The sequence below is a fragment of the Protopterus annectens genome, chromosome 14.part0 (assembly GCF_019279795.1).
Source record: "Protopterus annectens isolate FY-2018-M chromosome 14.part0, PAN1.0, whole genome shotgun sequence".
Classification (NCBI taxonomy): domain Eukaryota; kingdom Metazoa; phylum Chordata; order Ceratodontiformes; family Protopteridae; genus Protopterus; species Protopterus annectens.
In genome coordinates, this window is record NC_056748.1 from 846,420,449 (window position 1) to 846,434,353 (window position 13,905).

Genomic DNA, 13,905 nt, shown 5'->3' on the forward strand with positions numbered 1-13,905 from the left:
CCCGCAAGGATCTATATTAGGCCCATTACTCTTCTCCATCTTTACAAATGACCTTCATTCTGTAATTCTCAAGCTGACTGTATCCAATACGCTGACGACTCCACACTCATATGCGCTGCTGCTTCTCAATCAGAACTTCAGTCACTAACCCAAATGACCTTTAGTATAGTTGAAAATTGGCTCCTACAAAGACGTCTTATCCTTAACCCCAAAAAAACAAAAATGCTACTATTTACCCCCACCCGCAGAACCTCCCCACTTAACTTTACTATTACTTCAAATGATGGAACTATAATATCTCCTGAACCAACCACCAAACTACTCGGGGTACTAATAGATAACAACTTGTCCTTTGAACCTCACGTTAATAACACCATAAAAATAGTAAACAAGAAACTAGGTTCCCTCTATAAAATAAAACCCTTTCTTACACCTCCAGCCAGGGTTACTATTGCTCGTACCCACCTCATCTCTACCTTGCTCTATGCCTCCCCTATCTATACCAAAATATGTAAAAGTAATCTGAGTAAACTTACATCCTCCTACAACAATATTGCCAGATTTGCAGCTGGGTCCTCCTTTAGAACTCATCACTGTATCAATCTGAATCAGTTAGGATGGTCAGAGCTGCCAAATTTAATACTTTTCAATCAATTAATAGTAGCCCATAAGATCCTGTATTTACCTCAAAATACACCCATACTTACATCCCTAGTCATCCCCTATAATAACCTCAAGACCTTACGCTCAGCTAATAACCTACTTGTACAAATATCAAAATCCAACAACTTAGCTGGTGACACCTTGTTCTCCAATACAGTAGGTAAAGCCTGGAACATCCTCCCAAGCCAGCTAACCTCAATATCCTCTGTCAGCTTATTTAAAAGCAAACCAAATGTACCACCAGCTCATTTGGTGTGCTTAGTTGCAAGCTATAGCGTTCCGTTTTGATTTTCTATTATTTGACTTTATATTTGGAACACTGCTCTTCCGGTGGAGTTCATTTGCTGTTTTTGGTATTATTTAAAAGCAAGCTTAAACCCTACCTCAAATCACACTGGCTATGCCCCTGTGTTAACCCAGACTAAGTACATAACTATTAACTAGACTCCCACAATTCCTAGCCTATCATGATCTTGTGTTGTCTCACTCATTTTTAGCGAGCTTAACCTTCCTTAGGATTTTTTCTCATGTAAATAAGTATATACTGTGGAATGATCAAACACCTTCATATAGTATCACAACCTATGTGTTAAATAACACTAGAAATCCATCCTTGTTTGCTGTTCTTCTATACTCTATCTATTGATCTCTAGTGTTTTTCTTTCTTAGGTTTTTGTGAGACCTTAGTATCTCTTATCATAAATTACTAGGTGTATCTAATTTTGTAATATGTTATAAAGATTTGTACTACACCATTTCTAATACAAATGTATTAGTCTTATTCATCTATTCTTAGATAAATTTTTCCTTTTTCCTACTGAAATATAAAATATATAATCTTAGGCTTGTACTATAATTGTTAAAACTTATGTACCAAATTATACTGTTATTGTCTTTGTCTTGACCTTTTATGTTGTTGTAATTTGTGGAGCTTTTCTCCCCGGGCCTCCACTGAAAATGGACATATATCCAGCTGGACTAGCCCGGTCAACAAATGTAAAATAAAAATAAAATAAAATAATAACGTTGGTCTTGGATGTAATCAGGGGACCCTGAACCTCTCTCCCCAAACTACTGCTGCAGGTTGCCCAACTTAGTGGAAGGGAGAAATTCCACACACACACACACACACACACACACACACACACACACACACACACACACACACACACACACACACATCACTTTTTCTATAATTTAGGGATACAAACTTTGCATTCCATAATGAAAAGGTTTTCTAGATTCTTTCTCATTGCACCTTTTTCCTGCCTGTTTCAATAACCTAATGATCTCATTATCACACTTTTAACATGACTTCCTCTCTATTTCTCCCTCTGTCCTCTCTATCTCTCTTTTTCTATGTATAGTAATGTTTGTATACAGGGTCTATATTATATCCTCAAAGAGGCATTCTATTGAACGCCTCTTCATAGACCCTTAAACCTCAAAATCACAAAACAGTGAATGTTCACATCAACAATTTCTTTCCCTGTGAAAGAAATTGCTTGGCCATCCCTGTTAGTTTGCCATTTTCCTCACTGTAGTGCGATCTTGTAGTTGGTATATTTAGTTAGGGGGGTGTGGGGGGCATAGCCCCCACTTTGTAATGTTTGTAGTGCTGTGTTTTTCTTTCTAGGGCAAGTGATTTTTTTCCCAGGGAAACTCAAAAGTATGTCATTATTTACTGATTTCAAACCTTAATAATTTGCAAGAAAAACATATTTAAGAGAGACAGACCAAAAATATGAAGCAAAAATCTCGACATTTCGGAAATTCTGGATAATTGATAATTACATGTGTTGTCTAAGCCCAGACCTGTCCTGCATAGCTCACTGTCATCTGCTCTTGTTTTTTCCCTGTCCCTCATGAAATTTTGATTTTACCAGTAAATAGATGAATATTGCAGACACTCATGTCAGAAATTATAAATTCATAACTTACTGTGCAGAAAATGCATGTTGATGCTATCCCACAATTCCAGTGGTTTATGTTAATCAGCATCCCAATTTTGACTGGTTGTACCTACTTTTCACAGGTCTTTGCCCAGATTTGTGATATTTTCAGGTTGAGAGGTATGTTGTGGAGAAGGGAGAAGAGGAAGGAAGGTGATAAAGAGGTAGCTAAGGGAAGTAATACAGTGGGTGCTGTAACTTCTCAGGAGGCTTGCAGAAAAAAATACATGAGCGATGAGAAGGTTGTGTACAAAGAGCATGCAGAAAGCAAGGTTTGTATAACTAGCATTAAAAAAGGTGAGTGGTGAAATAACATCAATAGAGTGTATAACATTAATGAAGAAAATCATTGCAAAAATATTGAGGTGCAAAACCCCACAGGATAAAAGTGCTCTCCTCAAAGTAAGCAAATAACTCAGAGGACAAGTAACACTGCCAAAACCAAATTCAGTGTAAAGTTGGCCTTCTAGGCCAAGGACAACCAAAAGGCAGTCTTTAGCTGTGTCCACAACTTCAAAAGCAATACATAATTGTGGGCAGAGCTCATTGAACCTATCTGTACTGAGCCAGAAGATATAGCAAACCTACAGGCAGAGAATTTTTTCAGAACATGCTGGAGAGACAGATACATGTCCCAGAGACTGCCCGTCCTATGGAACAGGCTTCCCATCCATGTGGAGCTGAGTTTGTCTATTACCCAGTTTAATCACAACCTAGATGAGTTCATGGGGAACAGGAAATTTTCACCAGGGCTGGCACCCTTGTCCCTTATGGACAAAGGTAGCTTATAAATGCCTGGCTCTCAATGCCCTATTTGGATACAGGACATCATTGTTCTTTTGGGAAAACTTGGTTAGGCTTAGAAAGGACCCCCTTAGTGGGGAACTTAGAGCAGCCTATCTATCCCTGGAGGAGTGTTCCCAGCACAAGAATCTGGTAGTCTATTGGCCGTTTTGGGCCAATTTCTAACTCTTTCAAGTCCCCCTGTATAAAACCCACTTTGGCGAGGTTTTTGCGCTTGTTACTACTCAGCCAAGCTCCTTTTGGTCCGGCAGAGTGGTGCTAGCAGCAGAGAGGCCAAAAGAGTGACTGCTAACCTGATAAAAGTGTTTTCTTCCTGCTACTATCTGGGCGACTGTCTGATCTAGCTAAACTGCAAGTATTTCTGCTTCTTGAACTGTGTAAAGTTGTTTTTGCACCTGCACTTTTAAAGTTTGTCCTGTTTGTTGCATTTACCTGTTGAGGCTACACACTCAAGTGTGCTAGCCTGTGTTAAATATTTATTGCATTTTCCTGATGTTTGTTGCAAAAAAAAAAACAAATAAATTATCCTTGTTTCCCGTCTTTCCTAACCTAGAGTAGTCCAAATACAGGCTTTGCTGTATTCTGGACTTTTGGAAAGTTCCTGTGTTGCCATTTCCTTTCTTGGATTAAGGGAGGCTTCTTTGTTCACCAGTGGCAGTGGGGAGCTTAGAGCAGCCTATCTATCCCTGGAGGAGTGTTCCCAGCACAAGAATCTGGTAGTCTATTGGCCATTTTGGGCCACTTTCTAGCTCTTTCAAATCCCCCTGTATAAAACCCGCTTTGGCAAGGTTTTTGCGCTTGTTGCTACTCAGCCAAGCTCCTCGTGGTCCTGCAGAGTGGTGCTAGCAGCAGAGAGGCTAAAAGAGTGACTGCTAACCTGATAAAAGTGTTTTTTCCTGCTACTACCTGGGCGACTGTCCGATCTAGCTAAACTGCAAATATTTCTGCTTCTTGAACTGTTTTAAACTGTCTAAAGTTGTTTTTGCAACTGCACTTTTAAAGTTTGTCCTGTTTGTTGCATTTACTTGTTGAGGCTACACACTCAAGTGCGCTAGCCTGTGCTACATATTTATTGCAATTTCCTGCTGTTTGTTGCAAAAAAGAAAAAAAAAGTTATCCTTGCTTCCCATCTTTCCTGACCTAGAGTAGTCCAAATACAGGCTTTGCTGTATTCTGGACTTTTGGAAAGTTCCTGTGTTGCCATTTCCTTTCTTGGATAGAGGGAGGCTTCTTTGTTCACCAGTGGCAGTGGGGAGCTTGGAGCAGCCTATCTGTCCCTGGAGGAGTGTTCCCAGTACAGGAATCTGGTAGTCTGTTGTCTGTTTTGGGCCAATTTCTAGCTCTTTCAAGTCCGCCTGTATAAAACCCGCTGTAGCGCAGCTTTGCGTGATTTTGTGCATAGCGAGGCATCGAGCAGCGCCGCTTATTTGGGTATGAGCCTTGGAACTGATCTAGTTCTAATAATAAACACCCTATTCCTATGCTAAAGCCTAGCACTTGCTCACTAAAGCAATTATATAAGTCAGCACTAAAAAATTAAAAGCACTACACCCTCACAAACTCCCCTTGAGTAACTTGTTCCTCATTGGCCCTTTTTTTCAATTATAAAGGAATTCCCAATACTATTCTAGCATGTCCAAAGGTCAGTTGTCAATCTCCTCTCCGGTCCAGCTGGTGAACCTGGGAATCTTGAGGCAATGTTACAACTGCCTAATGTACACAGACAACCCTCTCCTCCTCCCAACAAATTCCAACACATGTGAGAGCTGCAACCATATAGCCAAACTGGAGGCTAAGCTCTCTCAACTCAGTACTAGCATAACCAGTCAGGAGGAGAAGGAAACCACACTCACTACAATTCCAGTCTCACATAGACCTACCACGACAGCAAACCAAACACATAAACACACAAAAACATACTTGGAGGCTCTAAATAAAAATCTGCCTAAGCAGCAGAGACCTCCAAAGCAGACACCCAAGCAACCGCTACCCCAAAACAAAACATGTGCAACACATAGCTCACAAAGCCAGTGTGCCGAACAGCCACAGCCCTTAAGGCTAAACAACACACCTGATACACGTGTAATAGGTGACTCTATCATCAGGCACACTGACGTCCCGCTCACCAGGCTGAACAAGGAGAAGGTCACGGTGAGCTGCCTATCGGGCGCTAGCATCTGACACATAACACAAGCACTCAGGTCACTCCAAGGCAAGTACAAATATGACTCAGTCATTGTCCATGCTGGTGTGAATGACCTGAGATGTACCTCCCTGGACTACATGAAAAGAGACATAGAGGAGCTCTCTGAGCATGTAGCCCAGGCCGGTATGACACTGACCTTGAGTAGCATCTTACCCTCACCAAGAATGATGCCACAGTATGAAGACAAGATTATCAATTTCAACAATTGGCTTAAGTATTGGTGTCATTCAAACGGGATCCAATGCCTGTCAGCCTGGGATGACATGCTCGACAAGCCACGATGCTTCGCTAGGGACGGCTTGCACCTGTCATCCCTGGGCTTTCGGATATTGGCAAAGGCTCTTGCTACCCCCATAGTGCCTTTTTTAGGCAAGGCTCAAAAGACAATCCCACCTCCATAGGTATCACAAGGGATAAGAAACTAAGAGTAATGCTACTCAACGCCAGAAGTCTAAACCTCAAGATGCATGCACTCAAAACTCTCCTTAGCATGGAGAACATCGATATCTGTGCAGTAACAGAAACCTGGTTCAAGGCCCTCGAGAGCACCCCAGCACTACCAGGTTTTACCTCATACCATGCTTTTCGGCCCCAAAACTTGGACCGAACCACAAAAGGAGGGGGGTATCAATATTTGTCAAAGATACCCACACCTCCAGGTTGGTGGCACAGCACGAAGCATCAGAGACTATCCATGTGCAACAAACAGTGGGTAAAACTGCCTTCCAGTTTATAGCCTGCTACAGACCACCCTCCCAAACCCAGGAACCCCACTCGGCCTTCCTGAGAACACTGGAAAATATGAAGGTCTCTCCAAACACCATTATACTGGGTGACTTCAACTACCCAACCATAGACTGGGAGCATTACTCTAGCTCCAACACCCTAGCCCAAAGGTTCCTAGAATTTATAAACTCAAATGCTATGGAACAACTTGTTACCACTCCCACAAGAGGGGAAAACATACTGGACCTGATCATCACCAACATGGGGACTCTATGCTCCAGACCAGAAGTGTATCCCTCACTGGTAAGATCAGGCCATAAACTAATCTCACTGGATATTTACATCCCGACCCCACCCCATGCCCAGAAAACCACAGTGAAAAACTTCTCTAAAGCAAATTTCACACTCCTCAAAACCGAGGTGTAATCCTTCAAAGCCCCCGGGCCTGTGGATAATACGGCCCAGACCACAAAATCCTTTATAAATGCATTCTATGAACACCTTCAGGAATGCATGGATCATGCAATCCCAAATAAAGCCAAGACCCAATCCTCCAAAGGCAGACGTCCTGTCTGTTGGAACCCAGCTATAAACAAACTATACAATAGAAGGAGGAAGCTACTACATGACAGAGCAAAATCCCAAAAAGGGAAGGCATCTCTGATCAGTATTAGCAAAAAACTACGGGCACACATAAAATCGTCTAAGGCCAGCTTCGAGAGAAAAATTGCACAGGACACTAAGGATAATCACAAGGCTTTCTTTAGTTATGTTAGGAACCTGGGTGGGAATTCCCAGATATGCTCAGAATTAGTCCAAAATGACAAAAAATACACCAAACCCACAGACATTGCCAACATCCTAGCTGACAGGTTCAGCGCAACCCCCCCTCCCCACCAAAAGGGCTAATATCTATCCCAGCAGAGTGCTGCCCCCCTGACATCTCAGATGCTCAGGTAAGAGCTGCCCTCTCCAAAGCAAAAAACACAGCATAAATGGGACCAGACGGTGTCCCTGGCTGCATCCTACATGAACTCCAAGAAGAGCTAAACCCAAACCTAAAACTACTGTTCAATCTCAGCCTTACTACAGGATATGTACCCAAAGAGTGGCGTACAGCAACAGTGGTCCCTCTCCACAAAGGTGGTGCCTCAACGGATCCTGGAAACTATCGCCCCATAAGTCTCACTAGCTTGGTCTGCAAAGCTATGGAAAGGATCATCATGGACCTTATAAATAAAGATATTGGGGACCTACAGACACTGGATCCTACCCAGTTCGGCTTTGTTAAGGGCAGATCCTGCCTCTTAAACCTGGTCAATTTCTTTGAAACAGTCACCAAGGCCATTGACAAGGGGAAGGTGGTCCACACAGCCTACCTGGACCTCGCAAAAGCCTTCGATACAATACCCCACTCGGGCATTATAGATAAGCTCACCAGCTTAAATATAAACCCCTAGATGGGTTGCAAACTGGCTCAAGGACAGAACCCACATGGTTAGAATAGCTGGAGCCATGTCAGACTCCAAACCAGTTACAAGTAGCGGCCCACAAGGCTCAGTCTTGCGACGTCTCTTGTTCGGTATATATTTCTCGGAGGTACAGGCCAACATGGAAGGACTGTGGCTGACCGAGTTCGCAGATGACTGCAAACTGGGTGCCATAACAGACTCTCCAGCCGACACAAGCTTCCTCCAAAAGGGCCTCATAGAAACAGACAACTGGTGCCAGAGCCATGGCCTCAAGCTAAATGCCAAAAAGTGTATAGTCATCCCCTTTGGCAAAAACAAAGTGCCCACAAATTACCACATAGGTGGTAATCCATTAAGTACAGAAGAAGTAATTAGGGACCTGGGGACCCAAGTTGATAGCAATCTCTCATTTGACAACCACGTGGCCAAAGTGGTTAGAAAAACATTTTATATAGCCCACCTAATCATGAAGGGATTCACATCTAGATCAGGGGAGGTCATCGTACCTCTTTACTCATCCCTCATCAGGCCCATAATTGAGTACAATGCCCCTTTTGGGATGTACCTTACCAGACACCTGCAGCAACTGGCAAGACCCCAAAAGTACCTCACCAAGAGGATCAAGGGGCTCAAACAGATGCCGTATGCTGCCCGGTTAAAAAAACTCCAGCTCTACTCAGTGGCATACCGCCTGCTCAGAGGCGATCTGTGCCTGACGTATAAAGCCATGTCCAACCCGGAATTAATGGACATGCTGCACCTCAGAAAATCCAAATCCCATCGAGCTACGCGCTCGAGGGACTTAAACCTCAGCACTGAAATAAATAGGACATGCTGGAGGGACAGATTCATAACCCAGAGGCTCCCTTCACTCTGGAATAAAATCCCAGTCCAGGTTAGGCAGAGTCCCTCATTGACTCTCTTCAAGAGGAATCTTGATGAGTGGATGGGAGATCGTAGGTTTACCCCGGGTATCACTTCTGTGTCACTGTTAGACAGAGGCACAGTATACTAACCTCGAAAAAGGGCATAGCAAAATTAATTTAAAATGGGTGGCGAAAGCCATACACACTCTGGCTAGGCTTATAAATGCCCTAGGGCAGATAGCCTAGTATGAACCTATGAACCTATGAACCTATTAGTCTAGTAACAGTATATGAATCTGAGAAAGAGCAAAAAAAAAAAACATCTTTACTATTTCACTCATTTTTACGTTGTACTAGGAAGATAGATATCTGCAAGTTGATGCTGGCACTCCGTATTTGTGTGTTTAACTTATTTTAATTGTACTGAGATGGGCACTGACCAAACCATTGTGGCATGATAGTGTCATGCTTTGGTTTATAAAATACCCTAAGATAGCTCAGTGCACTTCACATGGGTCTAGTACATCATTTTCTGTCATATGTAGGCATATGCAGCACAACATGAAGGAAAATAAACCCACAGTCTATTGAATGCTTCACTGTAATTATCCCTCAACCGTGGCATTGCATTTATAAATTGCATCAATCAGACCACTGTGTACAAAATCTTCTCATTCATAATATCACACGGCTGAGTTTCAGACTTACAACTATTCATCTTCCATTGGCAATCTACATTTGAAAGACTGCTTTTGTAGTTCATTATACTCAAAGAATTATAATCATTCCAGTATCTGTAAAACATGCTATAATGTGCTATTATAGTACAATACTGCCTTCAGTGAATGAGAACTACTTTCTGGCATTTGTGTTCAGCAGGTTTGCAAACAGTTTGGTCTGCTTCTGACTATTAAAATGCAGAATTTTTCTAGGGGGAGTTTCATTAAACTGTTATTAAATTCACCAGAGCACCTACACAAAATATGAAGCTATATTCTCGCCAATGCAGAAGATCAAGGCAGTGCTATGGATAAATTCACAATGTGTAATAGAAGCAGAATTAATTTCCACCTGCTTCAGAGGGATAACTTGCATTTCCTAATATGCTCAAAGAGAAGTATGCTGTTCAAGGTTTCACAATATATGCAGACAGGTAAGCAAGATATCTAGTACCGCAGAACTGTCACTTAATGATTACATTGCCTTCATAATTTACACAGAACTGCCCAAAAATAAATAAAAAAGCAACAAGAATTCTAGGACCTGGCATATCAAGAGCAAGAAAAAAATTTAAATTTTCTGACATGAAAACGTGTAAATAAAAACCACTGAAAGGAAGTAAAAACACCCAATAAGACATCAACAAGAATAGTGTGATACTAAGTAGAGGTGTGTTGTGTATATACATATATATATATACACACACACACACACACACACACACACACATATATATATATATATATATATATATATATCACAGCATAAGAAATGGAAAATCAGACCTCATTCCTGCTCCCCTACCCCCTGCATAACTGTTGCTAAATCACATTTTTTTTGTTTTGATGAGATGAGAGTTAAGTGTTTTATAAGAGTATAGTGAAAAGTTTACAAAAATGCAGGCTGATTTCACATACACACAAACAAACTCACACACACACACACACACACACACACACACACACACACACACACACACACACACACACACACACACACACACACACACACACACACACACACACACACACACACACACACACACACACACTACAAAAATAATATTCATATTTAGATTGTGTGATGAATTATTATAGCAATAACCCACTTCTGGGTGTGGGTAAATACAGCATTACCCACACCCAGAAGTGGGTTATTGCTATTATACAATGACATTATTTAAGAAAAATAATAATTACTTTTCTTAAATAATGGCATTGTATAATGCCTCCTTGCTGCCCTTCCGCCGCTGTCTGTTATCTGCAGCAGTTCTGATGTACTGCGCATGGGTAAGCCTACGCAGTACATCAGAGCTGTGGGCAAAAGCAACGGAGATCTTCTCCATTGCTTTTTACTGTTTCGCTATGTTAAACGGGTTTAACATAACGAGACAGCTTTAAAAAAAGCAACGGAGAATCTCCGTTGCTTATTTTAAAGCTGTGTCGCTATGTTAAACCCATTTAACATAGCGAGACAGTTTTGAAAAAAGCAACGGAGAAAGCAAGATCTCCGTTGCTTTTTACAAACTGTTTCACTATGTTAAATGGGTTTAACATAGCGAGACAGCTTTAAAATAAGCAACGGAGATCTCCATTGCTCATTTTAAAGCTGTCTCGCTATGTTAAACTCATTTAACATAGCGAGACAGGTTTAAAAAAAAAGCAACGGAGAAAGCAAGATCTCCGTTGCTTTTTACACACTGTGTCGCTATGTTAAAGGAGTTTAACATAGCGAGACAGCTTTAAAAAAAGCAAGGGACATCTCCGTTGCTTTTTTTAAACCTGTGTCGCTATGTTAAGCTCCTTTAACATAGCGAGACAGTGTTTTGAAAAAGACTTATACTAATGAAAAAAGTCTGGGGGACCGGACCTTTTTCCATTAGTATAAGTTGATTTACAACATGCACGCTGGCCAATCAGTGTGCACGTTTTAGAATATTAATGGGGGGTCATGGTATAATATGTTATATTGCAACTTTCAGAAATGTTTTAGCCTTTTATGCTCAGTTTAAAACTATGTACATCCTTCTATTCATTTCATTAAATGAATTTTTGATTTCTAAAAAATAGTGGACTGAGGGCATTTGGAAATATCATTTTCTGTCTAATATGCCAGTATAATGTGTCACTTTTCAATACATGTATCAAAGTGCAGGCTCATCTTAATGGTTGAAACTTTTATGTGTTATTTGAGAGATTAATATGCTTGATAACTTTTATCTTTTATTGTTAAGTATTTAAAAAGGACCACATAGTGACATTTATTTAAGTGGGACTATTGATATGTTCTGTTTTAATTCTATGCAGGTATCGAACCTCTACTTATATGACAGTGTCTTGATGCTGGCCAGTGCATTTCACAGAAAGTTGGAGGACAGGAAATGGCACAGCATGGCTAGTTTGAATTGTATGAGGAAATCTACTAAACCCTGGAATGGTGGCAGATCTATGTTAGAAACTATTCGAAAGGTGAGATTTTCTTCTATTGAAACTAAGTGCATAGCAAAATATTATATTTAGGAAAAGAAACCAAGGTATTGAATGTACCAACACCTGTTTTCTTCCTTTCTCAGGACCTACATGCAGCTCAGTCCTGAAGTACTCTACACCACACTAACACTGTCATTAAGGGGGTGGGGTTGATGGTGGCATATTTTCAATGGCAATAATTCCCCTTTCCTAGAAAACTATATATATAATTTAAATTCTGATTTAACTCATTCTCTCTAATGGAGTTCTGGAAGTTTGCACTGTAACTGCCAATGAGCAGAGCCTAAGCTTTTTGATAGACTCAAATTATGACCTTGAATTTCAAACAAATGTACATATCTCTGGAACTGTAAGGATTACTAAAGTCTGAATGGCAAACTCTTCAGCAGAAACTATTTTTATAGTGGTAGTATTATTTAGGTTCTAGGTCTTAAACTGGATTTTGAAAGTCATAGAAAACACAGTAACAATTAAGTTTGCGATGTTTTGTAAACAGCTTACAATATCACAACAACCACTCAAATTACGAGTATAATATTGGCAATATTTTGTACATCCAGTTGAGAGCTTTCTTGTAAGGTTAAGCAGTTCTCTATGTGCTACTTGGTTGTCAAGATATTTAAAGAAACATGAGATTTAGGACAATGTAAATTTATACTATATAAACAAAAATTAATATCACTTTACCTGCACTACACAGAAGTCAGTTATGAATATGTTGTGTTTTCCATTATGTTAGCTTTAAAAAGAAATATTTCAATAGTTTGTATGTAGCATGGTTTTGGGATTATTGATGCAAATAGAAACAAACAGTATATGATGCCTGGAGCCATCAGTAGGATGTAACTGCACCTGGAGGTGTCACTCAGCTGTAATGTGTTAACACCATCACATTTCATAACTTTTATGAGAATGCACAGTATTGCCCTCTGTTAACAGAAGTGACATATTCACCTGTTAAATTTAATGCCACTTGGTAAAGGGTCACATTCTAATGACCATGTAGGATTAATGATGTATCCTATCAAAAGAAGATTATATTTCTGAAACACTCTGTAATTTTCTGATAAAGGCGTTACATAGGAGATATGAACATTTAGTATACATTTTGCTTAGGTTATGCATTTAGCTGCAGAGGTAAAGGAACAGCTACATTTTATAGTCCTTGAGATGGAGTTATTTTATTCTATTTTATTATTTTTTCCCTGTCTGATCAAAGAAAAAGCTTGGGAACATCACATTAATGGCCAGAAATTGTTGGTTTTGTTCTAATGTTATAACACACAATATATTCATGCTTTTGTATATTATATATTTTATCCTAAATGAAAAAGTGAAAATGTACATTTGTACTGCAAAGGCAGTTACTGTACAAATACGATGAAAATGTAATAATAAAGTATCATTCTGAAAGTGAAAAGCATGTGGGCTATCTCTTCAGTGTGTCTATATGGTATCATACACACTACTTTCAGTTCATTTTGCACAGACTCTTTTAGTAAGATGTTCTTTTTGATAGTTTTTACCTGCATTTAATGTAAGTCATACAAACTGTTTGCTAATAAAAAATTACCTTTTTGCAAAGCGATTTCCCTAAGATATGCACAAGCTATCTAATACTGCCTACCTGAAAAGCAGATATAACACTTGTCCAACTGGAGCGAAGTGAGATTAGTAGTTTTCCTTTTTCATACAATGATTTATTTTATAGAATAGCCATTTTCTGACTGAGAGCATAACCCTGATGTTTTACATTAACTAGTTTCATTAACTTCTGGCAACAATAATGTATTTCAGCATATTTCACATGAGTGTAGAGGTGCACACACACACACACACACACACACACACACACACACACACACACACACACGCACACACACACACACACACACACACACACACACACACACACACACACACACACACACACCCTGGAATGCCAGTTTACCCATGATCAAATGATTATTGGGATCATATGCTTTCATAAATAATAAATATTTGAGT

The 13,905-nt window shown here is 40.1% G+C and overlaps 1 protein-coding gene across 3 annotated transcripts in view; it reads left to right on the forward strand.

The window, feature by feature from the left end:
- The window catches only part of GRID1 (glutamate ionotropic receptor delta type subunit 1), a 2,576,795-nt gene that overhangs the window by 1,866,359 nt on the left and 696,531 nt on the right, over nt 1-13,905 (forward strand). For all 3 annotated transcript variants that reach the window (XM_044056599.1, XM_044056600.1, XM_044056598.1), the window contains exon 5: nt 11,716-11,877. In XM_044056599.1, the coding sequence (XP_043912534.1) occupies nt 11,716-11,877 (162 nt within the window). The remainder of the gene's footprint in view (nt 1-11,715; nt 11,878-13,905) is intronic.